General features: G+C 52.7%; 1 protein-coding gene across 4 annotated transcripts; it reads left to right on the top strand.

Annotated features, from left to right (window-relative positions):
- The first annotated feature begins 1693 nt into the window (after nt 1-1693).
- Nucleotides 1694-26050, top strand: TTC22 (tetratricopeptide repeat domain 22). 4 transcript variants are annotated; one of them, XM_086390030.1, is made up of 7 exons: nt 1694-2377; nt 17921-17976; nt 18169-18284; nt 18900-19018; nt 20854-20940; nt 23274-23426; nt 23975-26050. In XM_086390030.1, exons 1-7 carry the CDS (start codon nt 1811-1813, stop codon nt 24509-24511), a joined length of 1635 nt encoding a protein of 544 aa, XP_086246156.1. In that variant the 5' UTR covers nt 1694-1810; the 3' UTR covers nt 24512-26050. The 4 variants fall into 4 exon arrangements, with proteins under 4 accessions (XP_086246156.1, XP_086246145.1, XP_086246176.1 ...); XM_086390019.1 differs by having other exon boundaries at nt 20779-20940; XM_086390050.1 differs by lacking the exons at nt 17921-17976; nt 18169-18284.

Below are 26050 nucleotides of genomic sequence, written 5' to 3'. Positions count from 1 at the left end.
GTTATGTCAGTTTGACTACTATAAAGTAGTCAAATTCATAGAAACTAGAATGATGGTTGCTAGGCTGAGGAAGCAGGTATAGGGAGTTGTTTAATGGAATCAAAGTTTCAGTTTGGGAAGATGAAAAAGTTCTGGAGGTGGATGGTAGTGATGGTTGCACAATGTGACTATACTTAGTGCTACTGACTGTACAGTTAAAAATGGTTAAAATGGTAAATTTTATGTAATGGTTAAAATGGTAATTTTATGACAATGAAAAGAGGGGGGAAAAGTCAAACACCCCAGGAATCCATCTCTGATCTTCCCAAGCAGAGCAGGAGCCCACGTTTCACCTCATGATCACCAGCAATTTATAGTAACAACTTTTCATTAAGATCATTAAATTTCACATTTTAAATTATGGGTGAAAAATATCTCCAGAATGCTGTTTTAATTTGCCATTTTATTGCTCAAGTCAAATATTTTTTTCCAAGTTTACAAATTGGCTCTATTTCCCCTTCTGAAAATGCTGATCAGTTTTTTTCATAAAGATAAAGTAACAGGGTCTTAGGAGCCCAGCCCCAGATGAAATGAAGGGTAGGAGGAACTCAGAAGTTCAGACCTGAAAAATCCAAATCCTGGAGGACTAGCAGCTTTGAGGCAGGGAGCATAGCCCTTCTATTAGAGGACAGGGGCTAATGCCAGGCCTGGGGGAACACTGGCAAGAGCAAGAAAACCCAGAGTGCAGAATGAGTGGGAGCTGGTAGCTATCCAGAGTGACATTTACAAAGTTTACCCAGATATCTACCCTGGTCTTGGGGGAGGGAATATCACCCTCATGTCACAGATGAGGGAAGAATAAAGTGCGAAATAATCTAGAGACTCATTCACACATTGGATGCGTCACTCATTCACACACTATGCTAAGTCACTTCAGTTGTGTCCAACTCTTTGCGTCCCTATGGACTGTAGCCCACCAGGCTCCTCTGTCCATGGAATTCTCCAAGCAAGAATATCGGAGTGAGTTGCCATGCCCTCCTCCAGGGGATCTTCCCGATCTAGGGATCGAACCTGCATCTCCTCCGACTCCTGCATTGCAGGCAGATTCTTTACCTCTGAGCCACAAGGGAAGCCCCATTCACATGGTATCAGGGATTAAAAGCAGCACAGGAATCCCTGTCTTTCCACTGGGGCCCCACTGCAGGGCAGAGAGGAGGCAGAGAAATCCCAAGTGGGGAGGCCTGATGAATAACAGCTAAGGAAGATCTGCAGAAGGGGACAGGTAAAGCAAACACTGAGGAGCGTGGAGGAACTGGGACAGCTACAGGAGTGAGGGCAGCTTTGGTGACGACTGGAAGGGCCAAGCCTGACTAGGTGAACTCACGCAGGGTGGAGGAGTGCTCACGGAGGAAGGGACTGGCTTGGGGTTCAGCAGACTGGGTTCCAGGCCTGCTTGGGCACACCCAGTTCTGTGACCTGGGCAAGTACTTTTCTCGTCTGAGCTTCACTTTTTCTCATCTGCTGAGCAGAGAGAGTAAAAGCACACCTTTTGCCAGGTACTGGGCGTTACACGCCCCGCATTTGGCACTACATCAGTGTATCAGGCACACCTGGTTGTGCAATGCAGGCGTCTAAAAGCCGCTGAGCAGCGAAAGCGGAAACACCCACAGGGCGCTCCTGAGTGGCTCTGACCCACCCACCGGCGGGCGGCGCCGGGGATGGGAGGTGGCTGTGCCCCAGGCTTCTGCGCGCTGACCCGCGCCTCCCGCGCCGGGCTCGCTAGAGGGGCGCCCCCCTCCACTGCAGCCTTGGGGGCCAGGCCCGGGCAGCCATGGCGGAGCCCGAGGTCGCGGCCGAGGACCTGGACGCCCTCATCGACGACCTGGACTACCTCCCGGGCCACTTCCACCTGGAGATGCAGCTGAACTTCGAGCCGCGCTCGCCGGTCTCGCTCCGCGCCCGGGACCTGAAGCTGCAGCGGGACGGACTGCGGCAGGAGCTGGAGCTGGCATCCGCTCCGCAGCGCCCCGCCGTGCGCCACCTCCTGGGAGCCTTCGCCTTCTACCTGGAGGAGCTGGAGGAGGCCCGCGAGCGCTTCCTCGAGGTGGCCCGCGAGGATCCGGGTAACCTCAATGCCTGGGCCAATCTGGCGCACGTGTACGGGCGGCTGGGGCAGGAGGAAGAGGAGGAGGCGTGCGCCGGGCAGCTGGCCAGCCTCATGGGCCTGGCGGGGGACCGCGCGGCAGCCGAGGACCCCCAGCTCCGCGCCGCGCGCTGCCTGGCGGAGCAGGGCTACGCGCACGGCTTCGACGTGGGCTGCGCCAGCCCAGAGGAGCGAGCTCGCGTGCTGGAGGCTGGCATCGCGCTCTACGACAAGGCGCTGGGCTACGCGCAGCAGGTAGGTGACGTCTCCAGGTTGGGAGGGCTGGCTGGGGTCGCGGCCCCTAACGTCCACAGGGACGCCCATGGCCCCACACTCTCCCCTGGCCCCGGCCCGCTGGCTTCCGGAACACCATTCCAGTGTGCCTCTCCCGTCTTGAGTCCCAGACTCGGCTTGTAGCTTTTCTCTGCTGGACTAGGGAGTCGACCCACATCCCAGCCGGTTAGCCTGCCTAAGTTTCTTTGCTGGCAGTACCGCAAACTCAGCACACCAACTCACCCGTCATCTTGTTCCTCCAAGTACCTATCCCTGCATCTGTGTGCACCCACCTCGCTATAAGGCACAGCTCTGCATCCTGCCAGAAACTGGCAGCATTCTTGACTCCTTTCTCCTCCTCACCCACCATCCCCATCCACTCAGACCCCAGATTCCGTCCATCCCACCTCCTCATATACCCGTGACCTATCCACTCCTCTAATGCCTCCCTCCGCCAGCCCATCCTCCATCATTCCCGGCCTGTACCAATATGGTCACCATCATCCTGCCTGGGTTTCTGCTCTGACCCTTCTGCCCCAACCCTGCTGCCAGTGTTCATGTTGCTCAACCGCAACATCCCTCAGCCGCTTACAACGCCCAGTGACTCCCCACTGCCTGGCAGATAAGTCTCAGGCTCTCTGGTGGGCACTGGAGAGCCTCTGTGATCTTGCTGTCTGCCTTCCCTCTTCCATGTTCCCCCTTCCAGCCAAGCTTTTGCCCTTGCTTCCTGTGGGCCAGGTCTCCTTACAGCCCACCTTGGCATGTCTTCAGCCTCTTTCTGAAGTGCCCTTTGCTCCACCCTTGCCTGGAAGGTTCTCCTTGCTCTCAGACATCCCCTCCACTGACTTCACCAGGCTGGGTTAGGACATCCTTGGGGCTCCTACAATGTTGCTCACACTGTCCGTTTACAAGTCTGTCTCCCCAGCTCAACCTTGAGGTTTTGAGAGTAGAGATGTCTGTCTGTAAACTCAGTACCTGGCATGGTACCTGGACACAGCAGCGCTTTCTTGAGTGAATGTCCGTGTGGCGTAGGCCTGGCACTAAACAGACAAATCCTGGGTATATGAGTTACCCATTGTTGTATAACAAACATCCTTTGAAATTTAGCAGCTTGAAAACAACAAGCACTGATGGTCTCAGAGTGTGTGTGCTCAAGAACCTAGGCATGGTTCAGTAGGTGCCTCTAGGCTGCAGTCTCATCTGAAGGCTTGCTCAGCCTGGGGGAGCTGAGGGGATCTCCTTCCAAGTTCACACACTTGGCTGTTGGCAGAATTCAATTCCTCACTGGCTATTGGTCAGAGACCTCCCACAGGTCCTTCTCTCATGGATATCCCATCAGTTTTCCCTTCATTAGAAGCAAGTCATTAGGTCCAGCCCCCATGCAAAGAGAGGGGGTTACACAGGGACATGAATACCAGGTGATGAGGATCACTGGGGGCCATCCCAAAGGCTGCTTGTATTAGATGGCTGACACTGATATAGAGGGCCTTATCCTTCTGTTACAGAAGAGGAAACCACAGTTCAGAGAGGTACCGTGACTTTTCCTTGAAGGCATAGCACAGGCAGGATTGAGTTGGTAATGATGACTTTTTTTTTTTTTTATCATGGTTTAGGTTTGTGATAGTTAAATGACAACAAGCTTTCACATGAGTAGGATGGCTGCATTCACAAGGCCTCTGCACACCCCCTTGGAACATTTTCCACCAAAGCTTAAGAGGAAATGTGGAGTTAAGACCTCAGGGAGTGCTATGTGGGAGGCACGGGCTTGACTTAAGGGGAGTAGCGCAGGGTGGAGGTTAAGACGGTAGGCGCTGAGTCAGACAATCCAGGTCCTTCATGAGTCAGACAATCCTAGTCCTTCATGCTCTCACCTCTAATTGGTTCTTAGCATCACTGGGCTTCCCATTCTATGAAGTGGGGATGATAATGGTACTTGTACCCTAGGATTCCTCATCTGTAAAATGGAGACATCATCATTTGGTAGATGTCATAACTAAGAGCTGATGTTTGGAAAGCACCTAGAATAGAGCTTGCACAGGGACAGCAGGATCACAGACGACCCCAGATCTGTTTTAAAGCCTGAGTCTGAGGCCCTGAATGTCAGCTGCTCTCCAGGGAAGACTTGGCCAGCTCGGTATATGTTGACTGTGGTCACAGTCTCAGAATGGGGCCTGAAGAGCCCTGGACTGGGGACCAGGAGGCCTGGGTTCTCATCTCAGCTGCAGCCACCCACCTTGGGGCCTTCTCCTGTCTGGGCTGCAGTTTCCCCACTGCGAAAGGGGAGTGGGAAGGGGGCACTGGATGGTCTCCAAGGTTCCTTCCTGCTCTCAGGAGGGGGCTCACTGGAGGAAGGCTTCCCGGAGGAAGTGGGGAGGGAGGCAGAGGTTTGGGCATAGAAATGGAATAAAGGCTGACTCCTCCCTCCCTGCTGCTGGGCTGCCCCACCATGGTGTGTTCACACCCTCCTCTTTAGGGACCGCCAGCGAGAATGGCAATCGGGGCCCTGCCCAATGCTTCAGGGAGGGAACTAATGTCTTCAGGTGGGAGGTGGCTGCCAGGCCCTGTGCCGTATCCTTGTGCCTGGCCCAGTGGCAGCTCCCCAGGTCTGCACAGAGTAGCTGTGGTCAGCCCCCATCAATCCCAGGAGACAGTTGGGGATTTGGAGCCCTCCCTCCATTTCATCATCTGAGGATTAGGAGAGATCATGCTTATAAATAGGCTTTCCAGGTGGCTCTAGTGGTAAAGAACCCACCTTCCAATGCAGGAGACATAAGAGACACTGGTTCCATCCCTGGGTCAGGAAGATCCCCTGGAGGAGGGCATGGTAACCCACTCCAATATTCTTGCCTGGAGAATCTCATGGACAGAGGAGTCTGGTGGGCTACAGTCCAAAGGTTCGCAAAGAGTCGGACACGACTGAAGCAACTTAACACGCACACATGCATGTGCTTATAAACTATCTACACAGAGCAGATGCTCAAGAAATAGTCACAATCAGGAAGACCATGATGATTTTGTATAGTCAGAGCAGAAGGCTTGAGTTAAAACACCCAGCTCTTATTATTTTGCTGTGTGACTTTGGACAAGTCACTTTTCATCTCTGGCCTCATGTCTGCTTTATAAACATTAAACAATAGTTTACTGTAATTATCCAATCAAATCGTGGGGTAAAGGTGCCCATAAACTGGTAAATTATGGGCAAGTCTGAGAGACACATGCTCAGCCTAACATTTATTGAGCACCTACTGTGTGCCAGGCCCTATCTTTAAGAACTCCTGCCTTTCAGAAGCTCATGGACAAAGGGAGGAGCAAACATTTGTTCCTTCATTAACTAGACCTCTTGGAGTCCCGTCTCTAGGGGAGTGGTGCAAAGAGATGAGTCAGATGTGCCTATGACTGGCTGAGGTCACAGATATTTATTGCATAGCCTGTGCCAGGTGACAATCATCTCTTAGCTCTGTACACCAGTTCAGTTCAGTTGCTCAGTCATGTCCGACTTTTTGTGACCCCATGGACTGCAGCATGCCAGGCCTCCCTGTCCATTGCCAACTCCCAGAGTTTATTCAAATTCATGCCCATTGAGTCAGTGATGCCATCCACCCATCTCATCCTCTGTCGTCCCCTTCTCCCCCTGCCTTCAATATTTTCCAGCATCAGGATCTTTTCAAATGAGTCAGTTCTTTGCATCAGGTGGCCAAAATATTGGAGTTTCAGCCTCTGCATCAGTCCTTCCAATGAGTATTCAGGACTGATTTCCTTTAGGATGGACTGGTTGGGTCTCTGGGTCCAATGAGTATTCAGGACTGATTTCCTTTAGGATGGACTGGTTGGGTCTCTGGGTCCAATGAGTATTCAGGACTGATTTCCTTTAGGATGGACTGGTTGGGTCCCTGGGTCCAAGGGACTCTCAAGAGTCTTCTGTAACACCACAGTTCAAAAGCATTAGTTCTTCAGCACTCAGCTTTCTTTATAGTCCAACTCTCACATCCATACATGACTACTGGAAAAACCATAGCTTTGACTAGATGGACCTTTGTTGACAAAGTAATGTCTCTGCTTTTTAGTATGCTGTCTAGGTTGGTCATAACTTTCCTTCCAAGGAGCAAGCGTCTTTTAATTTCATGGCTGCAGTCACCATCTGCAGTGATTTTGGAGCCCAAGAAAATAAAGTCTGTCACTGTTTCCATTGTTTCCCCATCTATTTGCGATGAAGTGATGGGACCAGATGCCATGATCTTAGTTTTCTGAATGCTGAGTTTTAAGCCAACTTTTTCACTCTCCTCTTTCACTTTCATCAAGAGGCTCTCTAGTTCTTCTTTGCTTTCTGCCATAAGGGTGGTGTCATCTGCATATCTGAGGTTATTGATATTTCTTCTGGCAATCTTGATTCCAGTTTGTGCTTCCTCCAGCCCAGCATTTCTCATGATGTACTCTGCGTAAAAGTTAAATAAGCAGGGTGACAGTATACAGCCTTGATGTACTGCTTTCCCTGTTTGGAACCAGTCTGGACGTGTTGGTCCATGTCCAGTTCTAACTGTTGCTTCCTGACCTGCATACAGATTTCTCAAGGGGCAGGTCAGGTGATCTGGTATTTCCATCTCTGTACACCAGAGTCCATAGTTTCTGAACCAAAAACAGGACACTGCCGCGCCCCACCCCCAGAGGATTACAAGGGAAATCCACTTTGGGGACATCAAGACCTATGTTGGAATCAATGGGGACCTGGCAAGTTGAGGTCCTGGGCATAGAGTGACAATAACTGAGCTTCAGAGAGGGCGCAGTTCCTTTCAGTACAGGTGACTGGGGGAGGCTTCGGGAAGAAGCAGGAGTGTCCTGGCAGGAATCTGGGGCGGGGGGGGGGGGCACTCCTGGCAGGGGCGTGGTATGTGCAAAGGTCCTTTGGTGACAGCTGAACTGGAGCACGGGGTGAGGCCTGGAAAGAGGGTGGCTGGAAGCTTCCCAGGGGGAGGAGAGTGTGGCCCTGCTGATATGGACTCTGAAGCCTGATTCCTGCCCTCCTCAGCTGCATTTCCTGTCCCCGCCCTCCCCTTGGCTGCCATGCTTGTGGGAGGTTAGTTCCCAGACCAGAGATTGAACCCAGAGCCCCTGCAGAAAAAGCACCAAGTCCTAACCCCTGGACTGCCAGGGAATCCCTACTCTTACTTCCCAGGGACTCTAAACTACTCATACTTCTCCAAACATGCTGTGCTATTTCACACCTCCCAACGCAGGAACTGTTCTCTTTGCCTAGAAAGCAAGCTCCATTCATCAAAACCCAGCTCAAATTTCACCTCCATGTTGAAGCCTTCCTTCGTACAATGCACACTTTCACACAATAATTAATATTCATGAATATTCTGCTTGAATATTCAGCACATTCAGCATGCAGAAGAAGAATATTCTTCTCCGGGTGCCTTGCGGATTTCATCTTAGTCCTCACAAGATCCCTCTGATCCCATTCTACAGGTGTGGGAACTGAGGCATAGCAAGTCTAAGTAACCTGCCCAAGACTACAGAGCTAGTAAGGGGCAGTTGGGTTCACGCCACTCTGTCTGATTCCAAAGCCTTTGCTCTTTCTGGAGAGGTTGGAGAAGTGGGGTGCAATAAGGATAGTGCAGATAGCCAGTGGGGTGGGGAGGGGAGCCCCCCGCCAGGGCTGCCTCCTGGAAACCTAGGGTTGCCATGTGTGCAGGTGGGGGGTAGGCAGGATGAGAGCAGAGGTGAAGTCAGCACTGGGCTGGCGAAGAAGCGGGGACAGTGGAGCAGCAGCTGAGGAACCCATCACTGAGAGGGTTGCCACCCACAGGAGCCGTGACGGGGGGTCCAACCTGCCCAGTACAGCGGCTCTAAGAGGTTCCTCATCCTGAGGGGGCTGGGACTATCCCAGGCAGGGAGGAGACCCCCAGACCTCAAAGAATAAAGGTCAGCCAAAGAATCAATGACAGCTGCTCATCTGCTAACTAAAATTACAAGAGAAAACGTTATAAAAGTTAGTAATTCAGCCCATAATCCAAAAACAAGCAGCGTATCTGTGTGCGAGTGGGTGTCTATGACTTCGCTCTCAGCCCTTCGTTCCCTCTCTTTCCTCATCTTCAAGTTACAAAAATATGATGAGGCAGATTGTTTTATCCATCATTCCTCCCCCGTCAGCCCTCCACACAGTCCTAGATGGATTCTTGGTGGAGTCTTGAGGCTGAAAGGTATTAAGAGCAAACCCTTTGGAGTTAGATAGAGTTTAAATTCTTCCTCCTTTACCAGGTGGTTAAGGGCAAGTCACTTCACTTCTCTGAGCCTCAGTTTCCTTATCTGCAAGCTGGGATTCTAACATCATCTCACAGGGTTGCTGTGAGGAATAAGAAAGAGACTACGCAGGGCTCCAGGTGGAGTGCAGATCACGGTGGGGCCCAGCCCCTTGCCTGCCCACCCCATCCAGGGCCCCCACGGCCCTGGGCTTTGCTCCACAGGAGAGCTGTTCTCAGCCTCTGACTCATCACCAAGCAGTTTCTCTCTTGCCCCCAAGAGGGTGAGCCTTCTGTCTCTATCTGCCTCCCAGCGTCTGGCACAGGGTTGGACCTAAGAGGAATTTGTGACTGTTGCTAAATTTAATTTGGTTTTTTCGTCTTAAAATTCCTATTATTTTTCTAAAATAAGGTAACAAACTTATTTTTCTCTGAAAACAAAATCTCTGTCCCAAGCTGACTCGGTTATGTGAGTTACTCCCCCTTTTCCTAGAACATTGGTGGCTTCACACACTCACCCACATGCACATACACATGCTCATGCAGATCTTTCATCCCTGCTTCTGGACCAGGGCTGGCTCTGGGTGTAATAGGAACCAGCGCGGAGCTGAGTTTTACGTTCATTAGCACATTTCATTTTAGCACATCAAACCTCACAGACACACTGCTGCTGGGTGCTGTGATTCTCTGTCGCACAGAGGACAGAACAGGCTCAAGGTGACACACAGGCCATCCAGATTTCACCTGGCCAGCTGGGGCGGGCAGGACGGAGCCAGTGCTGGGAGGCCCAACAGCCAGCCTCACAAACAAAGGTGTGGGCATTCCACACTGTCGCCGCACCCAGTGGGTTGGGACCTAGCAGGAAGGGCCAAGAGGTCACTGCTGGTCAACATCCAGGGTCCCTGGTATGCACACACCCACACACACATACACACACACACCCCTCTGCCACCATCAGGAAGACGCACACACACACACACACACACACCCTGCCACCATCAGGGAGGCACACGCACACACACACACACACACCCCTCTTCTACCATCAGGGAGGCACACACACACACACCCCTCTGCCACCATCAGGAAGACGCACACACACACACACCCCCCTCTGCCGCCATCAGGGAGATACACACACACCCCTCTGCCACCATCAGGGAGGCACACACACACACACACACACACACCCCTCTGCCGCCATCAGGGAGATACACACACACACCTCTGCCACCATCAGGGAGGCCAGGACCAGAGAACTCCTCAAGGAGCTGCCCTCTCAATAGATTTCTTCTCCCCACACCCCTGTCTCCCCCAGCCTCCCTTCCCACTCTCCCAGTCATCCCCCCGCAGCAATGCAGCTGCCCAAGACCCTGGCGACTGGGCCCACTGTGCACACAGAGGCACTGCTGGGATCCCACAGTCTGCCAGCTGCAGGACACCCTGAGTGACCTGGGCCGGCTGTGCAACCTCTCTAAGTGTCTGTGTCTCCCTCTGTGAAATGGAGACAGTGGTACCAGCCTGACGGGGGGTGTGGGAGGAGGTAACGGGGTCGCAGAGGGAAGGCCAGCCCCAGCAAGCCTGGCTGGATGTGGCCTGCTCATCCTCAACCCCTGATGGGTCAGCCAAGACTCCTTCTAAGTGAGCACCCACCCTCCTCTCTGCCTCCTCAGGCTTCCTCCTGCCCCTGAGCTTGCCCTCAACTCTGCCCAGAGCCAGCTTTGGGAAAAGAACAATGAAATTGGGAGAAGACCCCACTGGGAGCCAGGGTTCAGGATTTGGTTTCCTGACTTAGCCCTGCCTGAGTGGCTGTGCAAGGTAGGAAAGTCCTCCTCTGTCACTGGACTGAAGTGGTGGCCAGGCTGATTTCAGGGACAGGAAGGGCTTTGAGATCAAGAGGTGGGGGAAGAAACAAACCTCCTGGCAGAAGAAAACACATAAACACACAGAGGGGGAGGAAACCACAGCTTGGGGAACATCAGGAATGGTGCTTTGAGGACTTCAGAGTTGATCTCCAACTTTTGAGATCATGGGCAAGGTTTCTCCTCACATGGTGCTTGCAAACACACAGGCACACGCGTGCACGTGCACACACACACACGTATACATACATTCATGGCTCCACAAATCTGAGTGATTTGATTTGGTTCCGCTAGAAAAGGAGCTGGATGACTGACACTGGACAATGAGCTAGAGACTGTGCACTCGTGTGCTCTTCACAGATTATCTCACTTGCACCTCCTAGAAATGCTGGGGAATCAGAACCATTACTAACGCCATTCTACAGATGAGCAAACTGAGGCTCCAGGATGTGTAGGAACTTGCTCAAGGGCACACAGTCATAAGTGGCTGGCTGGAAATGGACTCAGGTCTCTCCGACACAAAGCCTTGGCTGAGGGACAGTTTTCCCGAGCTCTGGCCCCAGCCTTCTAATGGCCTCGGTGCCATAACAGCACTTTCTGAGTTTGCTGCTGGCTTCATTCCCTCTGTTTCTGGCCATCTGGAAAACTGGTTCTCCCCTCCTCATTGATACAGGACCCCAGAGCCAAAGCTGCCTTTAGCATCTTCTGACCCAACTGCCTTCTTTATAGGAGGAAAGACAGAAGTGTGTTAAGGGCGCACACAGCCCAGACTCACAGGAGGAGCTGAGAAAATGCAGGCATCACTGTTATTACCACAGAGGGCAGGAGACTTTGTCAGATCCACCCAGCGCCAGAGTCGGGTTTAGACCTGGGACTAGACAGAGCCCCTTTTCTCTAGGGACCAGGGACTAGAGAAATGGCTCTGGATCTAGGACCAGAAAGGGGGTGACGATGGGGAGCTACCGTCCATCTGCTCTGATCTTAAAATCCATGAAGACCATGCAGGGAACCCAGTCAGGGCTGAACAGGTAGCTCACCTCCATGGCTCAGCACCCAGTCCCCAGCCCCCTCTGCCCAGTCACGCTGGACCACTCTCACCCACACACCTGTGAGAGGCAAGACCAGTGGATCATCCCCGCTTGTAGACGTGGAAACTGAGGCCCAGGCTGGGCCAGTAGGTTTCCAGGAACTCTGGGGGAGGTAGAGGCAGTGGGGGGCGACTCCCATCCCAGCCCTCTGTTTACCCCCACTGAGGCAGGAGCTGGGTGAGTAGGAACCTCACCTGCCCTGCCTTTCTGGGGCAGGCCCCCACGGGAACCAGGTGGGGTGGGGTGGGGCTCCGCGTGCAGAGCCCAGAGGCTTGCTCTGTGTCATCACTGAGGACATTCCAGTTGAGCAGGAAGAGCTTATTTCTGAGGCCTTCCACCTGGTGACTTTTATTTCTGCAGCATCAGCCTCCACAGGGTCCGTGTGATGAGGTGGAAAGAACAGGGGCGCTGGAGGGAGGCAGATCTGAACTTGAATCCTGGTACTTTCCCCCTGACCTGTGGGGCTGGCTGCAGCTCTTCTCGTAGTCTCTCTCTCCTCACCAGTAAAAGGAGGAGGATGTGTTCCACCTTCTCAGTCTGCTTTGCAGGTTCAGGGCCACAGTGCACGGAAGTGCCCAGTGGACAGTCAATGGTCGAGAAATATTCATTCTCTTTCCTCCTTCTCATTGCCCCTCCCTTGAAAGAGAATTAGTCAGCTCTCAGGAACTGACTCTGAAACACAGATTACAAAGTCCTCAGGGGCAAAGTTTGAACTGCAAGGCAGACATTTTCCTTCAGAATCAATGGTCACAAAGAACTGAACGCAACTGAGCACACGTGCACACACACAGAGCCTGTGCACACACACAGAGCCTGTGCAGACACATGTAGATTAATAAGCCATTGGCATATTAAGAGAGCTTCTGCTGAAATCCCCTAAAGTAGCTAAAGTGAAAGTCACTCAGTCGTGTCCGACTCTGCAACCCCATGGACTGTACAGAATTCTGAAGTGGGTAGCCTTGCCCTTCTCCAGGGGATTTTCCCAACCCAGGGATCGAACCCAGGTCTCCCGCATTGCAGGCGGATTCTTTACCAGCTGAGCCCATTTCCTTCTTTGAGGGTCACCTTTTGAAGTAAACGGACTAGCCATCTGAGACCCATCCTTGTATCTGCCAAGTTAGCACACACCTGCTCTGTAGGGTCTCATCCTAACCCTGATATTCACTATAGGTTCTGCCAGATCACCCACCTTTGTCAATTACCCACCCAGCTGTGGCAGCGTGGATCTTCAGGCTACCCTGTGGATCACAACTGCTGATCCTTCGGCTCTGTTAAAAAGAGATACGCTGGCCTGCCATTTTCCCTCCGCTCTCCACAGTGCGAGAGTCTCGTACAGTGTTTCTATCAAGTTCCCAGGTGATGCTGATGCTACTGTCACGAGACCCCACTTTGAGAACCACTCATCTGGGGTAGTTTGGAGAAGGCAATGGCACCCCACTCCAGTGTTCTTGCCTGGAGAATCCCAGGGACAGGGGAGCCTGGTGGGCTGCCGTCTATAGGGTCGCACAGAGTCAGACACGACTGAAGGGACTTAGCAGCAGCAGCAGCAGCATCTGGAGTAGTTAGGTGCAGGGACTCTGGGGCTAAGCTGCTGGGTTCCCAGGTCTGCTACCGTCTAGCAGGGCCACTTAGGGCCACAGGTGCCTCTTCTGTAAAATCGGGATAATTGTATAATTCTTGATAACCCATGTAAATTATGTGCCTCGTTTATAGTAAGTGCTCAATAAAATGCACTTTTATTCATATAGCAAAAAACCCAGCATTTCCAGGTTTCAGTCCAGGCTGTCACACTAGTCGTGTGTCTTTGAGGACATCATCTTACCTCAGTGTTCCCATATGTACTAACAGGGTGATGATGACCCACTTTACATTCCACACAGGGCTTTCTGAGGATCACTTGGCATCTGCAATGAGTGCACTTTGTAAACGGTAAGCACCATACAGAGTTGCAGCGAGGTGTTGGGGGTAACAACAGGAATTTGAAGAGGGAGACCTGGCATGAAATATCAGGAGACTCCGCCTCTGTGAGCCCATCTCTAAAGTGAGGGAAATATTGGCGAGGGCCTCAGCGGAGCTGGGAAACGTCCTGAGAACCCTTGCCTGTGCCTCACTCTCACCCTCAGCTAGTACCAGGATCTACCCAGCTACTGCAGGGCAGCGCTGGAGCTGGGGCCCTGCTGCGTCCCCTCCCACAGGTCTGCCACGGAGCAGCCACCAAACTTGAGCCCGACCAGCTTGAAGCCCGGGCGGACTCTCCCACTGGCCAGCACCCCCTGTAGACCCTGGAGCCCCCAGCTCACGGGGTTCTGATGAGGATGAACAACAGAAAGGGTGGGGTGTCCTGCCCCAGCTCACCCGGGGCGGCCCTCAGTCAACATTCTTCTCCTGGCAGAGGTCCTGTCAGCCCCCTTCCAGGGGGCTGCCTCCAAATATATTGCCTCTGGGAGCCATCAACTCTGGAAGTGAATTCCTTGCAGCCATCAGAGGTTTCACAGCAACTTCATTCTCCAGGAGAGAGGAAGAACACCCCCTCCCTTCTTCAGGAGGGGAGGCCGGGGGCAGTCAGAGGCCTGTTTAATTTAATTTAACGCACCATGGCTTGCCAGGTTGCCCTTGGTAACAGCTTCAGCTGCTGCTTCAGTTACAACCAGAAGGATTTTTAAAGAGACAGCTCATTTTAGGACCAGAATTGCACAGCAGAGTGAATGGTCTCTCTCTGTACTAGGGATGGAAGGTTGGAACCCAAGCACAGGGAGGCCTCAAGCCAGGCCTGTTTATACCATTAACTCCACTTCTAATTTGCAACCCTATAAGCCCTCCTTCAAATGGTACCTTGAGTGGGATCTGAGGAGGGGCTCCATTTGGAATTTATCAGAGAGATGTCACTCAGCTAGCTACTTCTCTGAAAATCAGTTTTAGTCTTCAAGTAGAAGGGAAGAGAGTTAACATTCAGGAGTTGCCCCGGCAATTCAGGCAGTCTGCCACTAGATGGTAGTATTGCTTACTTAGTGCAAACTATTACCAGGCTTAAAGACTATCAGAATGGTGGTGAAACCACTGGGTTTCAAGTCTTGATAGTAACCAGTGTGTCACCCTGAGCAAGCTGCTTCACCTTTGTGGTCTCAGGGATATAATAACGGGATAGATCAAAACAACTGAGTGCTGTTGACGGGCATTGGGGCTAGAACTATGAAGGCATGAGTTTATGTCCCAACTCTGTCATTTATTAACTGTGTGATTTGGACACATAACTTAATTTCTTGCATCTTGAATACCAAACAAGAAGGTGGCTATGACCCAGGCAGAGCCTGAGAATAGCACATTGCTCTTCAACCTTGGGAACCTGTGGACCCTATGGGGCATCTGAAGCCCCAGGAGCACAGTGGTGGTGGTGGGGCTGTTAGAAAGTGGGTAAGGCAGAATGACTGTATGCCAGAGCCTGAGACCTCAACGCTCCATGTAGAAGTGAAATAGGGCAAAGAAGCCTCCCAGACACTCCTAACCCTGCACGTCTCTAACCCAAACCAGGAGAAAGGGGGCAGATATTTATGGATATTTGTGGAAGGCTGGGCACTGCCTCACAGTGCCCTTTTGCAGATAGGGATATAGCCTCTAAGGGGTAACACATCCACCCAGGGCCACCCTCCTCTTGTGGCCAGGCCTGTTAGCCACTGAGCCTCTGCTCTGGGCACTGCAGCCCTCTCCTTGTCTAGTACAACTGCTGTCTCTATGGTCATGTTTCCTTGTCAGGAGCCTCAAAAGGGGAGCGGGTTCTGTGTCTCCCCACCATGACTCAGCCTAGCCAACCTCAAAGTGGGCATGAAACCAGAGGTCATGGGATCATACCCACAGGCAGCCAGGGAGCCTGAAGCACACGTGCTTTGGTCCTTCATGTGGACAGGTGCTGACCTTGTGCCAAGGTCCTTGGCCAGCTTGGCCTATGAACCTGAGTCCCCTTCCCATGTCCCAGGTCCTATGTAGGTACAGCAGGTTAAGTTTATCCAGCAGCCTATCCCAGCTTTTTGCTTTGGTCAGTGTTCTCCACTGAGCTCTCATGGATGCCCCTTAATCCTTAGACCTGCCGCTCTCCCTTCCAGACAGCCCTGTTCCCAGCCAAAACCCCCATACACATATTCCCACATAAGTAACAGGGTAACTTTCCAAGGTGATGTGGATGTAAAAACACATGGGATCCTGGTACTCCCCAGCTCAAACCTTTGCTATGACTCCCCATTGCCTTGCAGATGACTTCCAGGTTCTGAGCCTGGCATTCGGGGGCCCCTCCATGTGCCCCTGCTGGCTCTTCCCTTCGCCCCTTATAACTGGGATGCTGGTCACTCCAGGCTGCATGCAGCCCCTGACACACCTGCTCACTCGTCTCTGAGCTTGTGCACAAATGTGCCCTCCATCTGATGTCCTCTCTCGCTGTATCCACCTTGGTGGTTCCTACTTGTCCCTGAGAATCCTGCTCCAGCATGCCCTCCTTTGGAAGCCTTGGGGGTCCCCCTGGATCATATAGGAAACGTCCTCCCACAGCCCCTGGTATTCCTTCTGCTCATTGTGTCTTAGTCTGGCTTTCCCACCAGACCTGGCTTGGGCCTGGGCTCACACCTCTCTCCTATGAGCAGTCACACAGCTCACTGGGATTTACTCACAGGTCCCCCTTCCTCTCTTCCTCTGAACAGGCCACCCCAGAACAGCCACAGCCTAAGTTGCCAGCATTAGCTCCCCACTGCCTCCATTCTTACTCACTGTGCTTCATGCTCTTCAACTGCTCACACATGTCCAGGCTGAGCCTCCATCTGAAATGCCCTTGTGCCCCACCCCACCCTCTGAAATACCACTCCAATTCAAGACCCACCTTACAGCCCACCCTGTGTGTGTGTGTGTGTGTGTGTGTGGTGTGTGTTAGTCACTCAGTCGCGTTCAACTCTTTGCGATTCCATGGACTATAGCTGGTCAGGCTCATCTGGCCATGGAATTCTCCAGGCAAGAACACCGGAATGGGTTGCTATTCGCTTCTCCAGGGGATCTTCCCAATCCAGGATTGAACCTGGGTCTCCTGCATTGCAGGCAGATTCTTTACTATCTGAGCCCTCTGTGAGACCTTCTGAGTCTTCTGACTGGAAATGGCATCCCCCTCCTGCTCCATTTGTCTAGATCCACCTCTTGGTCTTGATCAAACTCTGCTTCATATTATAGCTATTGGTAAGCCAGTGTGATGAGAGGAGCAAGGGCTTTGGAGACTAACAAATGGGGTTCAAATTCCAGCTCTGACACTTGCATGCTGTGTGACCTTGGGCAAGTCATTCTACCTCTCTGAGCCTCAATCTGTGCCTCGGTAAAGTGGGAGTGACGCCTACCTCTTAGGGTTGTGAGATTGAGATGATGGGTGTCAGATCCTGGCACATGGCAGGTGCCCCTTCAAGCCCTATTATTCATGCCTGAGTCTGTCTTCCCAGGCAGGTTGTGATCCATCCAGGGTGCGGGTCCCATTCAGTGCCACAGCCCATAAGCACCCAACACAGGGCCTCACACCACAGATACCCAGAAATGCTGGCTTGACTGAAGACTTGGTTCTGACTACTGAGGGTGGGGGGTGGAGGCATAATGGGACCCTAAGCTGAGAAGGCCATGGTGGGTGGGGGGTGGGGAGTGCAGAATGGAGCCTGGAAATCAACCACGGGAGATGAATCTGGAGGGAGGGGCCAGAGCCTGAGGCAGAGCTGCTGATATGCACTGGGGGTTTTATTGGTTTTCATTAAAATTCCTTCCAGAGGCAGGAGCAGCTACTCCCATAAATAACGGCATAAATATTTTATCTGGTGCCCAAGTCAGTCTAAATGCACAGCAAAGTTGGCAAGAATAATAATGGGAAATAAGTTTGGTGGGTGGGTGGGGGGCTTCCTGGGCTTCAGCTGAACTCACTCACATGCCCAAAGGGGCTTCTCAGGAAGGTGGAAGGCGAGAGATGGGGCCAAAGAGGAGATGCAGGTAGATGGCGGGGAAGAGAGAAGGTGACCAGTGGAGTATGGGCCTTGCGGTGGGGGGATCAGGAGCCTAGGGAAGGGGAGGGGAGGAAATGGATCCCGTCCCTGCTCTGTGATGGGCCCCTTGCTTGGGGCATTCACTCAGGTCATCTTGTCAAATTCTCTGTGGTCAGAGAAGTGAAGTGACTTGCCCAGGCTCACCCAGCCAGCCAGTGGCAGAACCAGGCAGGATTATGATCAAGAGTGTACTTGCTGCTTCTTGGGGTTCAGGGAAAGCATGGGACTCTATGAACAATGTCCCCAGTGCCTCAATAGCAGCAGCACAAGCCATTCTCTGCTTCCCTAGATCCCAATGGAGGAGAAAAGGGGCTGGTACTTCACCATGGCAACGCTCTTCATCAGGTCAGGCTGGGGGTGGGGATGGGATGGTGGGGAGGGACGAGGGGGAAAAGTGGGGCCTGGAACCCAGGGGGGAAATCTCCATGGCAAGGGTGCTCCAAGTTCCCCTCCCTGCCACTACCCTGGGGAGGACTCGAGGCAACCTGGGAACCACTGGGAGGGTCCTGATCAGCCACATCCCCTTCTCGGGCACAGGTTAGATGGCATATTCCTGGAGCTGGGCAGCAAGGAGCAGAAGAGGCTGCCAGCCTTCAACCGCACACTGGCCCTGCTGCAGCAAGTCCTCAAGTCCTCAGACCCCCACCCCCGAGGTCGGGCTCATGGGGGCGGCAGCGGGGAGTGGGAAGGGGTTGGGCTCTCCCTACACGCATCAGCAGCCCTGCCAGTCTTGTCACTGTCCCCGCCTCTCGTTCTGTTTCTCTCCCCCTCAGCCTGTCCCCTCCACTCCCTGTTCCCCTCAAGGAGCTCACACCCAGCGAATATGCGCCTGCACATCACTCCAAGGGCACGTGTCCAGGCCTGTCTGCAACCCAGAGTGTGAGAGACAGAGCTCTCCCCATTTCAGCCTCTTATCCCCGTTTTGTGGTGGGAGAATGAAGGCCCTTCTGGAGACGGGAGGGAGGGGTCACTGTCACACAGGGACCAGAGCTGGGGGAGAGCTGGGGTCAGACAGCAGAAGGCACCCTCCATGAGGGCCCCTAGGGGATGTAGAAAACACAAAACAAGCACTGGAATCGTTCCCCCTTCACTCGCAAGTCCCCTCTGCCCTCCTTTGTTTCTCTTTCTCTCTGGGTGGCCCGAAGTGATTTCTGCCCCTGCCCCTGACCTTGTCCTCCCAGGGCTGACACCTGGGTGGTGCTGGCCCCTGCCTGCTCTCCCCTTCCCCACATGCTACTCCCTGAGACGCCTCTCCCCCCACCCCCTAGCTCTGGCCTGGTGCTACCTTGGAATGCTGCTGGAGAGGAAGGACACCTTCTCCACCACGCCCATGGGTGTCCATGACTGCGGGTTTTCGGGAACCGATCCCCTGGACTGCTTTGGCAAGGTATGTGCCCCTGGTTACAATCTTCCCTCCAAACCTGGACAAAGCCTGACACCCCAGCCTCCTCTCCCTGGAACCAACTGCTTCTCCGGGTTTCTCCCTACTTCCCCGCCCTGCTCAGGAAGTGCCCTTACACCACACCTTTCTCTCCATCCCAAACAAAAGCAAAGTGAGTCAGACCCTCCCAACACCTGGTCTGCTGCTGCTAAGTCGCTTCAGTTGTGTCTGGCTCTGTGCGACCCCATAGACGGTGGCCCACCAGGCTCCCCCGTCCCTGGGATTCTCCAGGCAAGAACACTGGAGTGGGTTGCCATTTCCTTCTCCAATGCATGAAAGTGGAAAGTGAAAGTGAAGTCGCTCAGTCGTGTCTGACTCTTAGCGACCCCACGGACTGCAGCCTACCGGGCTCCTCCATCCATGGGATTTTCCAGGCAAGAGTACTGGAGTCGGGTGCCATTGCCTTCTCCGACACCTGGTCTGGCCTACCCCATTTTCCAGGCCTATCTTCTAAGCTAGTTGCAATTTTCTAATGCTTTGGCTTCCTGGTGCAAAGAACTGACTCATTGGAAAAGACCCTGATGCTGGGAAAGATAGAAGGCAGGAGGGGAAGGGGACGACAGAGAATGAGATGGTTGGATGGCATCACCAACTCGATGGACATGAGTTTGAGCAAGCTCCGGGAGTTGGTGATGGACAGGGAAGCCTGGCATGCTGCAGTCCATGCGGTCGAAAAGAGTCAGACACAACTGAGCAACTGAACTGAACTGAACCCTCAGGCTTTTCCCCTTTGCAGCCCCATGGCACAGTGGAGAGAAAATGAGCTTGGCACAGTGTGGATGCCAGCTCTGCTCACAGGCCCTGTGACCCTAAAACAAGTCACTTCCATCCCTGAACCTCCTTATATGTTGATTATGTGATCTGTCCACCTTCTAGGATATTTAGAGGTTCAAAGAAGGTAGTGGATGAAACTGTCTACCGTAAACTTTAAAGTGCTGTTCAAGCCTTATTCTTGATACCTTGTTTCGGTGGCAATTTTCGCACTGAGCTCAGTTTTTTAAGATTTTCCTGGAGGACAGGGACCCTGTGATTCTCATCCCCCTGTGCAGTCAGCATGATGCCCTGGGGCAGGTCACAGTGTTGGCTGATGGGTGATGAGCAGTTTCTTGGTGAGAGATCTCAGAACAGAGTGGAGCATAAACTCTAGTTCACGTGTGCTCCAAGAGTTGTGTCTGGTTTAACACACTGCCTTTGACCTTCCTTGGGAACCTACTCTGTGCCAAGCACAGAGGCGGAGAGATGGGGCCCTTGCCCTGCAGGAGTTCACTGTCTCAGGGGCAGCAACAAACACAAGGCAGGAGCTGTCAGTAACTGTACTAGGATTGGGGCAAGTGCTGTGGCCTGGGTAGAAACATTGTGTGAGTTTGGGGGATGTAGAGGCTGATTCTGGCCCCTCTTCCCACCTGTCCTGGAAAAATGAGGGAGCACACATTGATATGTCTGAGTGAGAGGGGTTGACCTGGGGTCTGGAGGGATTCACCGGACATGTCCATGAAAATGGCAGAGAGCATGGCAGTGAGTTAGGCTCTTGGGAGTTGAGTGTCAATGAGTTGTACCCCAAAGTGTTGGGCCCCATGATATGATTGCACTTAGAGCTGGAAGGTGGATGAAAATTTTGGGGTGATATGGCCCTACTGAGAGATGACATTCCAGTTCTAGCAAACAGCCAGACAGATGGTTTGCTCTAACCCTTGTGCCTTACTCAGGCCATCGAGATTGCCAAGGACCAACTTCCCATCCTTAATCGCCTAGCCAAAATCTTCCACTTCCTTGGAAAGCAGGACATGGCCATTGGCACCTGCAACATGGCCCTGGACGTCCTACGAGATCCAGAGCTCAACTGGCAGGCATACTGCACGAGGGCCAAGGTGAGTCAGCCTGCAGCTCTGCCTCATTCTGCCATTGAGAATCAGAGAGCAAGGGCCAAGGCTCCGTGGCCAGAGCCCAGAGGTCAGGGCGCCTTCATGGTAGAAGGGCGCTTAGGTGTCATCAAGGCTCGCAGTTTGTGTTCTCTAAGATTATCAAGGTAGAGAATGAAGGAGCTTACCACCCACTGCTCATCCCTTCTACAATGACCTGGCCAGCTACCTACCAGCCCCCTCTCTGATTAGCACCTCGGGCAGTCAGACTGACCTGGGTGGAATTCTGGCCTCTCCATTTATCACTGTGGGACCTGGGACAAGTGAGCCACTTACCGCTCCAAACCTACATTCCCAAACCTGGAAGATACGGATCATAACATCTGTGTTAACAGGTTGTCAGAAGACTAAGTGAGGTCACATCTAAAGCAGATGCCAGGAGTATGGGAGGTGCTCGTAGAAGGCAGAGGGTATACTGGAGGAAATCTAATGTCGTAAAGCACAGCTCTGGCTCTCAACACAGCTAGCCTTGGTTCAAATCCCACATCATCACACTCTTGCCTAAATTCCGAGCCCCACTTTCTTCATCTATAAACAGGCTGAAGGTAATTGTACCTGCCTCACAGAGTTGTTATGAGGCTTAAATTAGATTCTGTGTTTAAAACTCAGTACTGAGCACATAGTAAGAGTTCATAAGTGGTTGATTACTATTATTAGGTATATTTTTAACTGGCTCACTGTCTCTTAAGGCAGTCCACTATGGTCATTCAGCTCCGCAGATTACTAATTTAACCAAGAGCTGCCTGCCTCTGGCTTCCCCACACTGGTCTCAGATCTGCCCTCAGGAGTCCCCACAGAATGCACTGCTTGGGGGCAGAGATCTGAACCTCTGAGTTTACTTTGCTCCAGGCTAAACAGCCTTCTCTATTACCTTTCATGGGACATGAGGGCAAATCTGCTCCCTGGGTCTTGGTCCTGATGACATAATCATGTTGCCAGCAGTTACTAGTTAGGGTCTCTGCCTAGAAGGCTCTTCTCCCAGATGTCCCATTGGCTTCCTCCCTCACTTCACTGAGGGCTTGAAAAGGTAGCTGCTAGCAGCCATCCTCCTGAAAATGTCAGCCTCTCACCAGCACATCGTGTCCTCCTGTGCTGGTTTATTTTTTTCTTCTTAGCATTTATCATTCCCTAACATACTATTTTCTGGTTTATGTTTATTTCTCTCCCCCCACCCTCCAGGTAAAATACATGCTCCACGAGGGCAGGGAATTTGCCATTTTGCTCTCAACTATATATCCTAGAACAGTACCTGGCACATAGCAGGCTCCTGACGATCTTTTGAATGAGTGAATAAACTGAGCACCCACCATTGCTAGGTCCCGGCTAGAACATGTTCTCTCCATTGTCACGGTAACTCTCCAAGGACGATCTTAGTGTACTGATTTTTCAGATGTGGAAAATGAGGCTCACAGAGGTCATGTAAATGAAGAGGAGGAAGGGCTGGAATTCAGCCAAGTTCAACTGGCTCCAAAGCCAAAGATTCCCACCCCCACCTTAAAGCTACCTTAGAACCAGAGCCTACTGATGGCTATAAAGTATTAATACCTTCAATGACAACAACCCCTTTTTCTTACTTGCTCTTTCTCCACCTCTTCCCTACCTCTCCCGAACCTCTAGATTTTCTAAATGCTCCAAACAGATGTGGGGGGAAAAGGAGGAAGTGGTGATGAAAGCAAGGGTCTAGAATCATTTGTAATTTGATGCTTGTAAGCTGGGGCCACCTGCCATTCTTCCCACACTACTTGCTTACACAGACCCTCACAAAATCGGTGCTGCCATCCCATCTCAAATAACTCCCTCCCCTAGTCAGCTGTATCCCATCACCTGTTTATTTTTTCATTGTACTCGTCGCCACTTGAAGTGGTACCGTTTACTTGTTTATGATCATCATCCCTACTAGAATGTTAAGTTCTGCCAGGGCAGGGACTTCATCTGCCTTATCACCACTGCACTCTAGTACCTAGCACAGGGCCTGGTATATGGTGGGCATTCAGGACATATTTGTTGAATGAATGAGTGAGAGAATGAATGAATGGCTCTTACTTCATCCAACCCCCTTTATTGCACAGAGAGGGGAACTAATGCCCAGAAAGAGGCTGGTCCAAGCTGGCACAGGACCAGGATCTAGCACTTCTGAGTCCCAGTCTCAGGGGCTTTCAACTGCACCACAGAAACTCCCTGAGTTGCTGTCGAGGAAAAAAACACAGGCTTTATTGACAACAGCAAGGAGGGCAGGGGTCCTGGCTTGGAGCATCTTCCCTCAGCTGACTCTCTCTGGGCAGATCCACATCAGAGCCTACCTGCACGACCTGGAGCGAGGCAAGCTGGGGCTTGGGGGCATGCCTGACAGGAACCACCTGGCCTGCGCCAAGGCTGACCTCGAGGAAGTGGTCAAGGTGTGCCCAGGCCTCAAGACCTACCTGGACATCGGCCAGGTAAGGCAGCCTCTTGGCTTGGGTAGTCAATGGCTTACTAAACAAAAACTATTAACTCTATGTCACGCCAGGGCACTGAGAACACAGAAGCATATGGGGGCATCCTTGTGCCTGATAACCTGCCTGTAGTACCTGCCTCCTACAGCTACAGGGAGGGTTATAGGTGGTGATGCACCAACAGCATTCAGAACAGGGCCCAGTTCTTTCTAAGAGCTCGGAAAGCGTGGGCCATTATTCTGATTCCTTCTGTGCCCAGGGAATAATCACCGAGAGATTACAGTATCTTTTGTGAGAGAAAACTGCGGCCCTGAGAGGGTCCCGCTCAAGGTTATATGGCCGAGATTCGTGGGGCTGGAGCTGGAATCAGAGAGAGCACTGTCTCCTTCTCTAGGAGAGGGAGACCAAACTTTGCGATGAATAATTGTTGAAGGCGGGGAGGGTGGGAATGAATGCATGGAATTTTTAAAACAGTAAGTAGTGAGACTGGAATGAAGGGGGAGCAGCGAGAGAGCCGGGGAGGAAGGATCACGCCGCCGCCCCCACCCCAGGTCTACTACTACATGGGCGTGGACGCCGTGCAGGAGCTGCTGGCGGTGGACGAGGCGGCGCTGAACCAGGCGCTGGTCTTCCTGGCCAAGGCCGGCGAGTCGGAGCTGGGCGCCACGCTACCGGAGCTGCAGCTGCTGCGCGGCAAGTGCCTGCGCATCAAGGGCGAGGAGGCCAACGCGGCGGCTTGCTTCAAGCGCGCCGTGGAGCTGGACGACGCGGGCTGCAGCCACGCCGAGGGCTTCGGCTGCCTGCTCGAGGCGCTGCTGGAGCAGTGGAGCCAGGCGCAGCTCAGCGACGGCGAGGTGGGCCGAGAGGTGGACGTATGGCTGCGGCGCGCCCAGGACAAGTACCCGGCGGCGCGCCTGCGGCAGGAGCTGCAGCGCGTGTGGCGCGCGCACACGGACGAGGTGCTGGGGCTGGCCCGGGCCTTGGTGGCCCAGGGACGGCCGGCGCTGGTGCGGCTGCTCTTCGAGACCATGGAGCGCAAGGGCGAGGGCGCGAGCTCCCTGCGGGACCGCCGCGCGTTCTCCGTCTGAGGGTCCCTGAGTCTTCCCCCTCTCCCCACCGCTCGGAGATGGTTGGACCTGGTCCAGGCGCTGGAAACCGGCTCGCTGTGCCATAGGCTGGCGGGTAAGTGGAGCCCATCAGACTCTTCCGGGAGTTGGAATGGGGACCTTGAGACACAAGGACAGTTGGACGTGTACACGGAGACAAAAGAGCCTGATCCAGGAGAACAAGGGAGGCTGGGGGCAGACGCGAGGGGCCAGTGGGAAACTGCCAATGGGAAGGCCCAAATTGTGCAAATATGCAGAAAAGTAACATGGCGTCTCCCAAGAGATGCAGAAGATAATTGCCTCCATTTGGGCAGGTGCTCTAGTACCCAGGAGCCTGTTACTGGACTCCCGTGAGCCACGCTCTATCCTTATAATAAGGCCTCCTCTACTGGAGTAGGTCTCAGGTCTGGCACTGGAGAAGTCGTGGCTAGAGCAGAGGGCACAGCTGCCAGATAAGGGCAGGGCCGCAGCCTACACCTGGCTGCTCAGCGCTCTTTCCTGCCCTCTTAACAGTCTTCCAGCAGGCCTCATTCTTGGCCAACTTGGTCTGAAAGACCCTCAAACTCCCTGAAATAAGGCCCATTGGTAGAATCTTCCCTTGACTTCTCTATTCTTTGGGGAATGTAAGGGCCCCACTCAAGGAAGTTCCCCCTGTGCCCAGTCTCAAACCTTCTACCAGACACTGAAGAAAATCTTGGAATTTTACACTCTTGAAATCGAAGTTATAGAATCATAGATGTAGAATTTTATTGTCAAAGACTTCAGCTTTGATTGTTAGCAAATCTGGGAACCATCAAGCTAGATTCTTATGGTCTTACTAACAAGAGCTGCTGCTGCTGCTGTCATTTCAGTCGTGTCCGACTCTGTGCGACCCCATAGACGGCAGCCCACCAGGCTCCCCCGTCCCTGGGATTCTCCAGGCAAGAACCCTGGAGTGGGTTGCCATTTCCTTCTGCAATGCATAAAAGTGAAAAGTGAAAGTGAAGTTGCTCAGTCAAGTCAGACTCTTCGAAACCCCATGGAGTGCAGCCTACCAGGCTCCTCTGCCCATAGGATTCTCCAGGCAAGAGTACTGGAGTGGGTTGCCATTGCTAATTTAACTTAAAACTCTAAAAAACCAAGTTCTTTCCAGACTACAAGACTGTTGGTTGTATGTAATCGCAGTGGCAAGACACCCCACCCCCTCACCGGTCCATAATGGTTTGTGATTTATTTTGCATTTCCTTCCCCCACTTAAAAAAAAAAAAAGTTTTACTCGCTGCTTCACTCATTTTCCTGACACTTAGACAGTACCAGGGGTAGGCCAGCACCCCTGCCTTAGTTCTCATGTCCCCAGTGATAGATGCAGAACAGACTGAGAAGTGTGGTCCCTAGAGATCTCTCTTTCTGGGAAGACTGAGAGCCCTGGAAGGGAAGAGGCTTGCTCAGAGTCACACTCCCTAGCGTCCTCATCCTGTCCCTCCAACTTACTTACAGCATTCTTCAGGTTTGGAAAACTACTAATAAACTGATAACACTGAA

The sequence above is a fragment of the Bos grunniens genome, chromosome 3, assembly GCF_055505025.1.
Source record: "Bos grunniens cultivar Pamir isolate PY7600 chromosome 3, Bosgru_T2T1.0, whole genome shotgun sequence".
In the NCBI taxonomy this organism is placed as follows: Eukaryota; Metazoa; Chordata; class Mammalia; order Artiodactyla; family Bovidae; genus Bos; species Bos grunniens.
The sequence above is the reverse complement of the archived record's forward strand: the minus strand, read 5'-3'. Positions and strand labels throughout refer to the sequence as shown.